General features: G+C 52.7%; 5 protein-coding genes across 5 annotated transcripts; 2 read left to right on the top strand and 3 right to left on the bottom strand.

The window, feature by feature from the left end:
• Positions 1 to 93: 93 nt before the first annotated feature.
• On the bottom strand, positions 94 to 1,812 carry SCP_0112270 (hypothetical protein; the record flags this gene model as incomplete). Its single annotated transcript, XM_027753454.1, has 2 exons — positions 94 to 1,278; positions 1,327 to 1,812. 2 exons carry the CDS (start codon positions 1,810 to 1,812, stop codon positions 94 to 96), a joined length of 1,671 nt encoding a protein of 556 aa, XP_027609255.1.
• Positions 1,813 to 1,833: 21 nt separating this feature from the next.
• Positions 1,834 to 2,940, bottom strand: SCP_0112280 (hypothetical protein; the record flags this gene model as incomplete). Its single annotated transcript, XM_027753455.1, has 4 exons — positions 1,834 to 2,265; positions 2,301 to 2,470; positions 2,520 to 2,739; positions 2,791 to 2,940. The coding sequence occupies 4 exons, from the start codon at positions 2,938 to 2,940 to the stop codon at positions 1,834 to 1,836; spliced, it is 972 nt and encodes a 323-aa protein (XP_027609256.1).
• Positions 2,941 to 3,295: 355 nt separating this feature from the next.
• Positions 3,296 to 4,652, top strand: SCP_0112290 (hypothetical protein; the record flags this gene model as incomplete). Its single annotated transcript, XM_027753456.1, has 2 exons — positions 3,296 to 4,409; positions 4,459 to 4,652. The coding sequence occupies 2 exons, from the start codon at positions 3,296 to 3,298 to the stop codon at positions 4,650 to 4,652; spliced, it is 1,308 nt and encodes a 435-aa protein (XP_027609257.1).
• Positions 4,653 to 8,148: 3,496 nt separating this feature from the next.
• On the top strand, positions 8,149 to 8,605 carry SCP_0112300 (hypothetical protein; the record flags this gene model as incomplete). Its single annotated transcript, XM_027753457.1, has 2 exons — positions 8,149 to 8,397; positions 8,447 to 8,605. The coding sequence occupies 2 exons, from the start codon at positions 8,149 to 8,151 to the stop codon at positions 8,603 to 8,605; spliced, it is 408 nt and encodes a 135-aa protein (XP_027609258.1).
• A 2,373-nt stretch (positions 8,606 to 10,978) lies between these two features.
• SCP_0112310 (hypothetical protein) lies at positions 10,979 to 11,260 on the bottom strand (the record flags this gene model as incomplete). Its single annotated transcript, XM_027753458.1, has 1 exon — positions 10,979 to 11,260. The coding sequence occupies one exon, from the start codon at positions 11,258 to 11,260 to the stop codon at positions 10,979 to 10,981; it is 282 nt and encodes a 93-aa protein (XP_027609259.1).
• Positions 11,261 to 13,196: the final 1,936 nt, after the last annotated feature.

The raw sequence follows: 13,196 nt of genomic DNA on the forward strand, positions 1-13,196 counted from the left end.
ATTGGTATGACGCTGAGGGACCTCACACGATCTCAGTTCATTGAGGAGGGCGAACCGACCAACCTTCCCGACTATGTGGCGAACTCGGCAATTTCATTTGATGCAGTAGAGCAGCTGCTTCGCTGTTGCGAGATCATTACCTTGGACATGGTGGAAGGGAACATCACCCATGCCATGGTGAAGCCAGTGAGCAAGCCTGCCATACGCGGTGCCCCACAAGGTGGCGATGGCCTTGGGGGCCAGGAGGAGCAGGAAGGTGATGCCTCTGCAAGAACTCACGATGGCGCTGCTACTGCTGCCAAAGTTCACAAGGCTCACCAGCCTGCCCCCATGGCTGACAAACCAATCATTCCAAGTGGAGGAGACGAAGGGCCGAGCCAGGAGACCAGTGGCCCGCACCGCCTCCATTGCCAGCCTGGCGGCTTCCTCCATGCCATCGCCTTCCGCCAGAGGCATCTTGGCTGCTGCCTTGGGAGCACTCGCCTTCGCCTTCCTGGTGATCACGGGCACCATTGGGCCCGAGCGACCTCCCATCGCCACCCTTGTCATCTGCCCGCCCTCCTTCGCAACAGACTTGGCAGGCGGGACCTCATCCGGCTCACGTACTGAGGTCCTGGTGACCTCACCACCATCTTGCGCACCTGAGTTTTGGCTCCTCACCGGCTTTGCCTTGGGTCCTGATTTCTTACCTTCGCCAGGTTTGGCGACCACACCAGACTTGGCAGGCGCGCCAGAGTTGGAGACCTCGCCAGAGTTGGTGACCTCACCAGAGTTGGACAGAGCCACAGCTCCAGTGGCGGTGGCGGACTTGGTGGCGCGCTTGGACTTCGACGATTTCTCCACCAAGGCCTCGCCTTCAGCGTTGGCTTCATAGGGCGTGACGGTCGCCTTCTGCTTCATCACCTCGACCTCCTCACCACCCTTGACCTTGGAGCTGGATGCTGCAGCATTGCGCATCTTGGTCTTCTTCGGCGGCTTGCGCTTCGACGCTCCCATGACCATGGGTTCTGCACCGTCGGGCTCATCGGAGTCGACCTTGACGTCGTATGGAGGTGGCGACGTGGGCAGTGGCTTGCCCTCTACCACCAGCACTGCGCACATCTCTTGGAACTCACGCTGTGCGGTGTGTGAGTTTCCTCGCAGGGGCACGCCGTCCGTGTTCCTCGGCGCGATGCTGCAACTGACCCCTCGTGCTGCACATTCGAGGCAGCGACCGAAGTTGGCGGTGTTGAGCTTGCATGGCCACTCTTTCTCCTGGCAGCCAACGCAAGGGACGAGCTGCAGGAACATTAGCACAGGTCAATGTCTCACAAAATCGTTACTCACCGAATCTGTTGCGTGTGCCCACATGAAGTCAGACACGCGGGTGGACATCTTTTTCCACATGTCCTTCTGCGACACCGTCACCTTCGCCTTCCCCTTCGCCGTCGCCTTCCCCTTCGCCGTCGCCTTCCCCTTCGCCGTCGCCTTCCCCTTTGCCGTCGCCTTTGCCTTCCCCTTTGCCTTCCCCTTCGGTGCGACATGAGGCGTCGCCGTCATCCTCGTTGTCTGTTTGACAGGTTTGGCAGGGGCGTTCGTCTTCGCAACACCGTCGTTAGAGTCCCCTGCGGTCTTGGCGGGTAGATTGGAAGGCAGTGCCGGAGTCTCGTCTTCACTTTCGATGAACTCCTTGCTCTTGTATTCCTTCATCGCACGCTTCTTCTTTGGCGGCTTGACGGTCGGTACTTCCTCTTCATCGCTTGACTCCTTCGCCTTCCTCTTCCCACTCTTCTTCGTGCTCACCTTCGAGCCCTCCACCTCGGTCTGCGCCATCCTCTTCTGCGCACGCTGTGCTCAGCCAGAGGTGGTCGGGGCCTCGCCTTTCTCCTTTGCGACCTCGATCGGCTTCATCCGCTTCGCCTTCGGAGCCGCCTCCTCATTCTCACTCTCCTCACTCGACTCTGTGATGACCGCCTTGCGCTTTCGGAGTGATGGGGCAGCTGGCAAGATCGATATTGGTCTGGCAGTTGGCGGAGGGGGCGACGCCGCATCGACCTCGATGGATTCGGGCTGGCCTGCACCCGGCACGTCTTCTGCCATCTCATCGTCGTCATCTTTGTCGGCATCGTCGTCCTCGTCACTGTCGGCATCATCATCGTCCTCGCCCTCCTGCTCCTCTCCCTCTCCCTCTCCCTCTCCCTCTCCCTCTCCCCCATCCTCTTCCTCGCTCATCGCATGCACCGCCTTCCCCTGTGCCTTCTCCTTTCTCTTGCCCTTTCCCTTGTCCTCCCCCGCCTCACGTGGACGATACGCTCACCCACCATGCCTGTCCCGACGTCGTTGTCAGCTCTCTCCTTGCCTTTCCCCTTGGTGACGAGGTCCCCGGTAGCCAGGTCCTCCTCGCCACGTCCCTGGGTGTCGTCATCGGCTGGCACATTGCCCCAGCCCTCCGCTTGCGTACTCTTCACCGGTGGCAGCTTGCAATATGGATCTGGTGCAGTCAGTGTGTCGCTCGACGCCTCACAATGCTTGTGACTCACCTTCAGTCCACCACTGCCTTCCCAGGTCCTCACACTCCCCATACTCGCGCACAGCCAGAGGGTACCTCTTGTATATCCTCTCATCGTCGTTCGATATGTGGTCCAGCCGTGCCAGGGCCTTCTGCTGGTATGCCCGGGTGAATTCCAGCAACGCGCTGATGACGATCCCAGGCATCCTCAACGACTTCAAGGGCTGCGGGAAACTCTTTTCAAGCTGACTCTGTGTGGCATATTCGGTAAGTGCATGCCAGACCTTCGACCGATGACTTACCACTTCGAGGTAAATCCTCGTCTCCCAGTCCGGATAGCGAGGGTCGTCCTGACGAGGCGCCGCTGCAACAATGGCCGTCAGTCGCGCGGCCTGCAGAACATAGTTGGGGTCGATATCCAGAGGCATGGTGAGCTTGGCAGAAGAAAGCATGAGGGTGTTTCAAAAGCAGAGGTTGCAGTACAGCGGAGGCGGAGCAGACGACGCTATGAGCTGGCAGACGCAATCTGCACCAAGTTCAACTTCACACGTCACGCGACCACGTGCTTTGCACGTGATCGCTGGACTTGCGCGATTTCTCAAGTCTCTCAAGGTCAGTGTGACCTGCCGCAAGTTCTCATGGCTCCCAACAGTAAGTTCTATTGCTCTCCTTGTGGAATCTGACTCCTTTGTGATGTTATCTGACCTTTCTATGTCATATCAATCCCCTTTCTACAACTGATCTCCCGCGATCCAGGACTGATCGAAGACTTGTCTGCTCGTACCTCCTGACACGCTGGACATTACGATGGGCGAGTCGGATGAGGAGGATAGTATCGCTGAGCCCCGTCGTCCACTCATTTCGGATCTCCTTGACTCTCCTGGATCTGCCCAGATCTCCTTGCCTCTCCACTCTGCTTCTCAGACACCCCTCGCGCCCCGCCACACTACCCCGTCCCTGGCGGCTCCATTTGCGCCATCCAACTCGCCACATGAGCATCTCCACCGCCATGCCTCGCCAAAGGTACAGGCGTCATCTGGATCTGTGGCGCCTGTGGAGGGAAGTCGCGCACTTATTCCTGACCCTCTGGCGCCAGCTTGGGATGAAAGTCGTGGCAGTTCGCCAATCCATAGGCGTGCACTCATCTCAGATTCCACCCCCACTGCGCCCGGTGGAATGTTCAACTTCGACACTCCTGGCATCTCGCCAATCCCTCGACGCGCCCTGTTGGAAGCTACTCCCCTTCCTCCACCAGCTCACACTTTCGACTTTCGCACTCCTGACACCTCCCAACTCCCTCGACGATCACTCATCGCTGAGCCCCTTGACGCTACGCCACGTACATCCATCCACTTCGATAGTCAAGCAAGTACGCCGATGGCGAGGGGCATGCTGGTGGACAAGACACTTGACGTGGAACCAGTGCCGAAACTGCTGGACTTTGACAATAGTCCTCCCGCCACGCCAGGACGACAGCGAGCTCTGATGATAGACAGCCCTGGCGCAACGCCTGTGCGTAGCCAGGTCCGGTGGCTAAATAGTCCCAGCACTTCGCCTCCAAAGAGGCGGCCTTTGTTGGACGATGTTTTAAGTCCACCGCCTCTGCCATCGGCGCCCTCTCACTCGCCAGCTCGCACTTTCGATGACAGCAATTTCCGCCACGATGCACCTGTCATTCACTATATGAAAGGCAGCATCGAGCCAGTCACTGTTACTTCCAGGATGCCAAGTCTGGCAGCACTTCCAGATGAGCTGCCGATCCATCGTCCCACCCATTGGGAACAGGTTCTAGGCTTATTCCCAGATACCACACAGCTGCTGCCAATGGCAGTCCCTGGAGAGACGAATGCTGCTTCTGGCTCACAAGTGGCCCGCCTCGGTAGATTGTTTGCGCAGATCGCAGCAGAGGCAGACAGTTCCAGTGAGTACATCCCTGGCAACCTTCAGTCTGATGTTGACCTTATTCATAGTGGACGATGACGAAGGTGATAGCTTTGCGGTTAGTCGTCGTCGCGCCATGTTGCGGGAGCGCATTGTACGTCTTCAGCGTGAGCTCAACCTCACTGAGGATATGCACGTTGCGAACCTCAATGCCAGCTCGACCGTGTTCCAAATGGGGTACATTCTGAGGGACATTCGTGGCGAGGTGTATCACAGCAACTGAACTAGTGTCTTTGAGCGTTCTGGTGTTAGCAATATATGACCGCTATGTAACAGCTTGTATACCAGTACAAAATGGATACATTCACTTCTGCATCACTAAGCTCTAAAGCCCATCGCTCCTCCAGTGTACTCTTGAGATGGGCGGACTGCGCTCGCCATCACCAAGGCATGTTGTTGCCAGCAATTGGCCCATCGCCAAAGGACCTGAGTGAAAGCTTCACTGCATGGGAATATCGCTCCGCCAGCAAAGGGCCCACTGCCAAGGGTCAGAGGGTTGGCCATCGCCAAGCCGTGTTTTCGCCACCAATTGGCCCTCCACCATGAGTGCTGGTGAGTGATGGGCCCACCGGCAAAGGTCAGAGAATTGGCGATCACCAGAGCACGTCATCACCACCAATGCGCCCAGAAACTGCAGGGCTGTATGTGACAATGGGCCCATTGGTGGCGATGACATATCCTGGTGGTCGTCAACCCACTGGCCTTTGGCGGTGGGCCGATTGCTGGCGATAACATGCTCTGGCGTTGGCCAACCCTCTGACCTTTGGCGGTGGGCTGATTGCTGGCGGAAACATGTTCTGGTGATGACCTATCCCATGGGTGCTTGCAGTAAGGCCCTCACTGAGGGTGCTTTGGCAATGGGCCGACTGCTGGCGATAACATGCTCTGGCAATCGTCAACCCTCTAACCTTTGGCGGTGGGCCCATCCTTCAGGTTACACTCTGGGCGATCGGCCCACTGCTCATTCGTCATACTCTGGCGGTGGGCCGATTGCTCAGACAAACATGCTCTGGCCATGGCCAACCCTCTGACCTTTGGCGGTGGGCCGATTGCTGGCGGAAACATGTCCTGGCGATGACCTATCCCATGGGTGCTTGCAGTAAGGCCCTCACTGAGGGTGCTTTGGCGATGGGCCGATTGCTGGCGATAACATGCTCTGGCAATCGTCAACCCTCTAACCTTTGGCGGTGGGCCCATCCTTCAGGTTACACTCTGGGCGATCGGCCCACTGCTCATTCGTCATACTTTGGCGGTGGGCCGATTGCTCAGACAAACATGCTCTGGCCATGGCCAACACTCTGACCTTTGGCGGTGGGCCCATCCGTCATCTCATTCGTCATACTCTGGCGGTGGGCCGATTGCTCAGACAAACATGCTCTGGCCATGGCCAACACTCTGACCTTTGGCGGTGGGCCCATCCATCATCTTACACTCGTGGCGATGGGCCCACTGCTCATTGATCATACTTTGGCAGTGGGCCCATTGATGGCGATAACATGCTCTGGCGTCGGCCCACCCTCTGACCTGTGGCGGTGGGCCCATTGCTTAATGGTTACAACACTGTAATATGCCCTGCTAGTGGGCCGAGCACTGGGAGAAGAACACTAGCGGTGGGCCCACTGCTAGTATCCCACACATGAAAGATATGGGCCCACTGCTGGTAGAGGTCAACATGGTGACAATGGGCTGACGTCCGCTGGCTGTCCAGTTCATGACAATGTCAGGGTAAATGGGAGTTCAGTTCAGGTAACATGACTGAAACCTATGGCGGTCGGCCCATCGCTCAGAACACTACCTATGGTGGTCGGCCCATCGCTCAGAACACTACCAATGGCGGGGGGCTGATCGCTCAGAAGTATACCTATGGCGGTCGGCCCATCGCTCAGAACACTACCTATGGAGGTCGGCCCATCGCTCAGAACACTACCTATGGTGGTGGGCCCATCGCTCAGAAATATACCTATGGCGGTAGGCCGATCGCTCAGAACACTACATATGGTGGTGGGCCGACGGCTCTATGATAGCCCCAGTGGCGGTGGGCCGATCACTCAGAACACTACCTATGGTGGTCGGCCCATCGCTCAGTACTACCACGGTGGCGGTGGGCCGATGGCTGTATAATAGCCCCGTGGCGGTGGGCCGATCGCTCAGAAATATACCTATGGCGGTGGGCCCATCGCTCCGAACACTACCTATGGAGGTCAGCCCATCGCTCAGAACACTACCTATGGCGGTGGGCCAATGGCTGTATAATAGCACCGTGGCGATGGGCCGATCGCTCAGAACACTACCTATGGCAGTCGGCCGATGGCTCAGAACAGCTCCAATGGCGGTGGGCCGATGGCTGTACAATAGCCCCGTGGTGGTGGGCCGATGGCTGTATAATAGCACTGTGGCAGTGGGCCGATTGCTCAGAACACTACCTATGGCGGTGAGCCGATGGCTGTATAATAGCACTGTGGTGGTGGGCCGATCGCTCAGAACACTACCTATGGTGGTCAGCCGATCGCTCAGAAATATACCTATGGTGGTGGGCCCATCGCTCAGAACACTACCTATGGAGGTCAGCCCATCGCTCAGAACACTACCTATGGCGGTGGGCCAATGGCTGTATAATAGCCCTAGTGGCGGTGGGCCGATCGCTCAGAACACTACCTATGGCGGTGGGCCAATGGCTGTGTAATAGCCCCGTGGCGGTGGGCCGATCGCTCAGAACACTACCTATGGCGGTGGGCCGATGGCTGTATAATAGCCCCGTGGCAGTGGGCCGATGGCTCAAAAATACACCTATGGCGGTGCGCCCATCGCTCAGAACTATCACCGCGGCAGTGGGCCCATGCCTGTATAATAGTAGCATCATGGTGGTGGGCCAATCGCTCAGAAATACTCCTATGGCGGTGGGCCCATCGCTCCAGCATTCCCTTCATCACCATGAGCCGATCGCTGACAGCTCCTTACACAGACCGATGGGCCGACGTCCGCTGGCTGTCCAGTTCATGACAATGTCAGGGTAAATGGGAGTCCAGTTCACAAACATGACTGAATGGGCTGTGATTTTAGTATGTATTATACATGTATTATACATGTACTGCAGATGTCCTTGGTGCCCAGGACATTTTGTATCTTTGGAGTAAGATCACTTAACATCTCCTCACAATGTTCTGAAGATTAACAGCAGCTGAAAATGTAACATGTTTGGCCATGGAAAATCCTTATGATATGGAGCATATTGTGCTGAGAGACAAGCCCAGAATATAGTAGCAAAATGATAAATATTCCAGAATGAAACATGCAGCAAGTCTGCAGGATGTTCTCCAATGAGACATTGTGTGAGACATATTATATGTTCCAGAATAATACATGCAACATGTCTCCAGCATGCTCTCTAATAGAACATTGTGCAAGACATATTGGATGTTCCTTACCATGTTTGAAACATGTGACATGTCCAAAAACATAATCTGTTTCTTGGATGTTCAGACGCTGTTCTGAGGCAGAACATCCACTTTTGCCCCCAGTGTTTAGGTATATATTGGCTGATAGGTGTGGTTATTTTGAATAGTTCTTGATCCATCCCAGAAAACTGATCATATTCGCAAGCACTGGAGTGCTGATCTTCTCAAAGATGCACTGGACAATGTGGAGAAAGTGGTAAGTCCTTGCGCCATCGTATAGTACATGATTCTAATAGAATACAGTACAAGCAACACTATCTTGAGATGTACGGCAGTGCATTATCCTCCATTTCAGCATCGAGAGGCACAAAGAAGCTGTCTCAGAAGCTCAGCAAGTTGATGCGAGAGCTATCTGATGATGAAGATGACACTATACCTAGTCCTTCTGCAGCAGCTACATCATCTACACAAGAGTCCTCAGGTGACCCAAACAAGCCATGGCTTGCTGACTTCCATGGTTATCTCAACTCAAGGGACCACCTTGGTGACAACACCATTGTTCAATGGTGGGGGGTACGTGATTGCTATATTGCATTTTGAGAATTGAACTGACTTTGCATAGCTAAATGCAACTCGATACCCTGTATGGGCATCATTAGCACGAGACTACCTCTCAATTATGGCATCATCGGTATTGAGTGAGTGTGCTTTCTCATCTGCGGGCATCACGATCAGCAAGCGACATAATCGTCTCAATGCTGACATTGTCGAAGCACTATAGTGTCCGAAGTGCATAATTCGGCGAGATGTTCTATTCCGCGAGCTCCCGTCGAGTATAACTGAACTTCCAGCTGATGAACTAGCTACAGAAACTTTCAGTAATGAGGAGGAAGAAGAGTCCTGGGATACCATAATTGAGAACATTGATAACGATGAGGACATACAGGAGTTTAGTGATGGAGATGAGGATGAGAATGTACATATGCTAATGTTATGAACATTTCCGTGGCTACCTACTAATAAGCCGGGGCCTGAGCTGGGCCGAGCCTGAGCTGAGCCTAAGCTGTCATCAACGGCCCGGCCTGACCTTTGTGCAAGCTGAAGCTCTGAAGCCGAGCCGTAGCCCCAGCTTTCAGGCCGAGCCGGGCTGTGCACATCACTAGGTGCACTATGAACAATAGTTGGTGCAGCAGACACCAGAACAGGCTGGACAATGGGTGCACTATGGACTCCAGAATGTTGGAGAGCATTGCGTTCAGCAGATGCATCAATGCCGGACTGCACAACATCAGCGGGCAGCGATACTGCATTGCTGGAAGTCCTGGAGCTGGTATTGATGGCAGCGGCGGCAAGGGCATGCACGGGAATCATATATGCAGGGGGTGGTACCGGGAATCTGAACATTGAACTGCTGGCCGTATCAGATATGGCAGGGAGAACAATAGGCCGATCTTGCACAACAGAGAACACACCAAGGGTAATGTCGGTTGGACTGGTTGCAATGTGAGGTCCAGGCTCATGTGCACCAGATACCATATTGCCAGTATCGGAGGCATCACCCCAACAGGAACCTTGATTTGGCTGCAACGGGACTCCATCAACCGAAATTGCTGCTGGGGCAGCAGAGTCCATGAGGTCAGGAAGTTCTACACACTGGTTGATAACCCAGCTGGTAGTGTCGGGCATCCACATTCCGACATCGAAGTCTGGCCATGGTACTTGCTCACCTCTGAGACCCGACATCAGAAAAACCCAACTTTTACTTATGGGACTTATTCCGACTTTTTGTCCTTTTCTGCCTTATTTAAGGCTCATAAGTTTCCAAAAGTCGACTTTTAAGTCTCTAAGGAAATATGACTTATGGACTTTTTGTCCTTTTTTACCTTATTTAAGGCTCATAAGTGCATTTAAGTCACATAAGGACACCTTTAAGTAAAAGTTGGGTTTTCCTGATGGATGGCAATGGCCATGCGGCACCCAGTGATGTCAGTTATGGGTGATAATAAATTGTGCTAGTTAACAGTATGAGAGGATAAGCAGGCCCCTAAGTTAGCAAAGGATAATCTTTAAATGTCTGAGGATTATCTTTTTCAAGTTGTGATGATAATAAAACACACTCTACAATTTTTGTTCAAAATGATCCAAGCAGTATCTTCAGATGATCCAAGCATTATCTTCAGATGAACCCAGATCATATTCAGATGATTCTAGTCTCATCTTTAAATAATCATAGTATCATCTGTAAATTATCCAGCGAGATAATCCTCAGCATGATACTATGTACAACTTACTAAACACCCTAACATAAACTTGAGGTAAAGTGTGAAAAAAACTTATCCATCTTGCAATGCACCTCACCATTGCCTTCAATTCCTCCACAACATAATTCACACACTATCTACAATGCCCACTCCACAGCAGACTTACTTGACATTCATGCTGCTCGTGCTTACAACTACCGGTAACCGCTACAACTATGTCAGTTGCTGAACAGTACAACTTGGACTGTGTCAACGCACCTTGCTGTAGTCCATTTCTCTCCATCTGGGTCCCACCTCACCTTGCGAAACATCTCCTCACACTCCTCAGCCATATGACTAAACATCTTGGACTTCTTCATCACATATGTAGCCGCTCCTCTCTCAATGCCAGGCTTCTCCGCCACAGCCTGCCATGCCCTACTCACAAAGCGCCAACCTTGTATGGTATGCCGAAATTCCTCATGCAATTTATTGACTTCTTCATTATGCCGTTCCTTGTCAGCGTGCACCACTCGATACGCTCCACTGCAAACAGTATAAGTTAAGTTCATGTGTTCGCATGATCGTTACCACGTACCTTCAGCACTCCAAGTGGCAAGTTCATCAGCTGTTGTCCCCGGTGGCACAAGGTTCCAAAACCAAGCACGAACTTCTTTACTATCACCCAGTGAGCGCGGAGCCTGCAAGTTTTTCATGGTTAAGTCCTTCGCGAGGTCAATTGCATGCAGGTTTGCGTCATCGTCAATTCCTAAATTAAGCAATTGTTCAGAATTTGTGTTGTACCTCCACGCAACCACCTTGGTGTGGTCCACCATGTTCTGGACAATTCTCTATGCACGGGTATTGTCCTTCTGTCCATGGGCATGCTTCACCTTGTCACTGAGAAATGCTCCTCAATGGCGCAATGACTCCTTGATCGCACTTAGTAAGTCATGCACTTGCCCGATGCAGATGCATTTTTCAAATGCAGCTAGCACCTCCAGTTCGAAGGCCTTGCGCTCGGTCTTGTTGAAGTCCGATGGCAGGGCCAAAGCCTCAGTTTCCGGTCTTCCAAATGTTTCGTCATCTTCCTCGTCCTCTGCATCCTCCGCATCTGGCAATTCAACCTTGGGCATAAACACGGCTTGCTGGCGATGCCACTTGTCCAAATCACGATGCAGGTTGCGTCGCTCCATCTCCAAACTTGCCGACTCGCTGGCAGTGGGATTGCCGTTCTTTTATTTTGCCACATGAGCTTGCAGTGCTAGCCTGATGAGGACATTGAGTAAAATCATTGTTGCTTTAGAGACATACATACTGTTATTGTTCTATTTGTAGCCCAGTCTTGAGAAACTGAGTGGCACCACTTGGGGCCTTGCTTGCAGTGAAATCCATGTATCGTTCCTGCAGCTGAATCTCCTTCTTCGCCAATTCTTGATATGCACGGCCCGCACTCGGTACTTGACGATGTTAAGAATGGAATAACAGTGATGATGTAGGGCATGAACCTTTACTCTCACTGAGAAGATATACACTCTCTACCTCCTTCCCCTTCTGCTTTGGGTTCATTTCCATCTTCTGCCATTTCTCAATCTTTGCTACCCCTGTGACCTCGGTCAGCGCATCGTATAGTTGGTCTTTTTGATCTTGTCCCTTGAAAGCCTCGCCGAGCTTGCACGAGAGGCACACTCCTTGAAACTCGTGAGAAACTTCCCACACAAACAATATACATGAGAACTATGCACCTTCATTTTCAACCTTGCGTCAATTCCAGTAGTTGTGAATATTGTTGAGCACATCATGGCGATGCCTGGCTCCCATCTCCCGTGTGCTCAACCCAGCCTGATTGTGCTCGGCCTATGGGTGCTCAACGCTCTCACTGTGAGTCAGTCTCATACCTCACGTGTAACAAAGCACATACAGTGTTTGACAGGACTCCTTGTGAGCAAGCATGTGAAGCTTTAGAAGAAGCAACTGGATCCGATCCAACAGAGGGATCAGATAGGGGAAGCATGCGCTGAACCATTTGAGTAGATTGATCTTATAAATGCAGGCGACGTCATATGTAAAAATCAAATGCCGCAGCTCCTCCAACCCAGCGAGTGCACTGGCAAGTGCGAAGTCCATGTGTCTAAACGTTGCTGGAGATGTCAGCTAGAGCCCTCAGCATGTATCATGGTAATGCACCGCTCTTCCTTTTGTAGATCCACCATAGCGGCTGGCCGGAAACAGCCTTGGCGCATACAAATCACTGCAACTACACCGCTGACTTCGAGGTTGCAAAATTTCCCTGGGTGTTGTGTGCGTGCAACTTTGAATCCACTGCACATTTCAGGCTGAAGGTCTGGTCAGCATCATTATAGTGCGCCGCTTTGAACACATACCGCAGGCTCCGCTGATATGCTCCCAGAGCTCCTGGCCTCTGAAAATGTGTTTTCCAGTGATCTCTCAGACCTCACTACTCTATCTCTTAGCCTCCGAGATGCATCCGACCCTTTTGCGACCTTCTGCGAGCTTTCTGACTTCACGCGACTTCATTCAACTTCACTCAATTCCTCGCGACTTCGTACCGAGATTCGACATTCTTTCATCACTCATACGTCACTCTTGCATCTCCTCGCAGTTGGATACCACTTACCCGTTGTCCTTTGGTCTAGTTCGATGCACCCTGGTCAATTTCCATCTAAGTCCATACTTCCCCGATGTCGCGCCACCTTTCTGGACATCGCGCTGACTTGCTGGTTCGCCATGCCAACTTATCGGTGTCGCACGACAGTCGCGACCTCTTCCTTTGCAAATCTCATTCCCTTTATCGTTCAACCTTCCCCTTCAAGACTCCTACCTTCGTGCTGGACCAGAGATGCCATTAGAGTGTTCCATGTGGTTCAGGACAGGTAACATATGTTTTCTTTCAATTTTCCTCTACTTTACCATTCTTCTCCATCGCTAACGTACGACATTCACCTCTCCACACCCTTTACCTATTTTTCCATTGGTCCTAGACCATTGCAACTCTCTCCGATGTCAGGATCCATCTTTCAACATTTCGCGACTTTCGCATTTCACCTCCCCCATTTTCCCCTCTATAAATACCTGCTGTATCTACATCGATTATCATTGAAGACCAGTAGG

Source organism: Sparassis crispa (assembly GCF_003851025.1).
Source record: "Sparassis crispa DNA, contig_000000F, whole genome shotgun sequence".
Taxonomy (NCBI): domain Eukaryota; kingdom Fungi; phylum Basidiomycota; class Agaricomycetes; order Polyporales; family Sparassidaceae; genus Sparassis; species Sparassis crispa.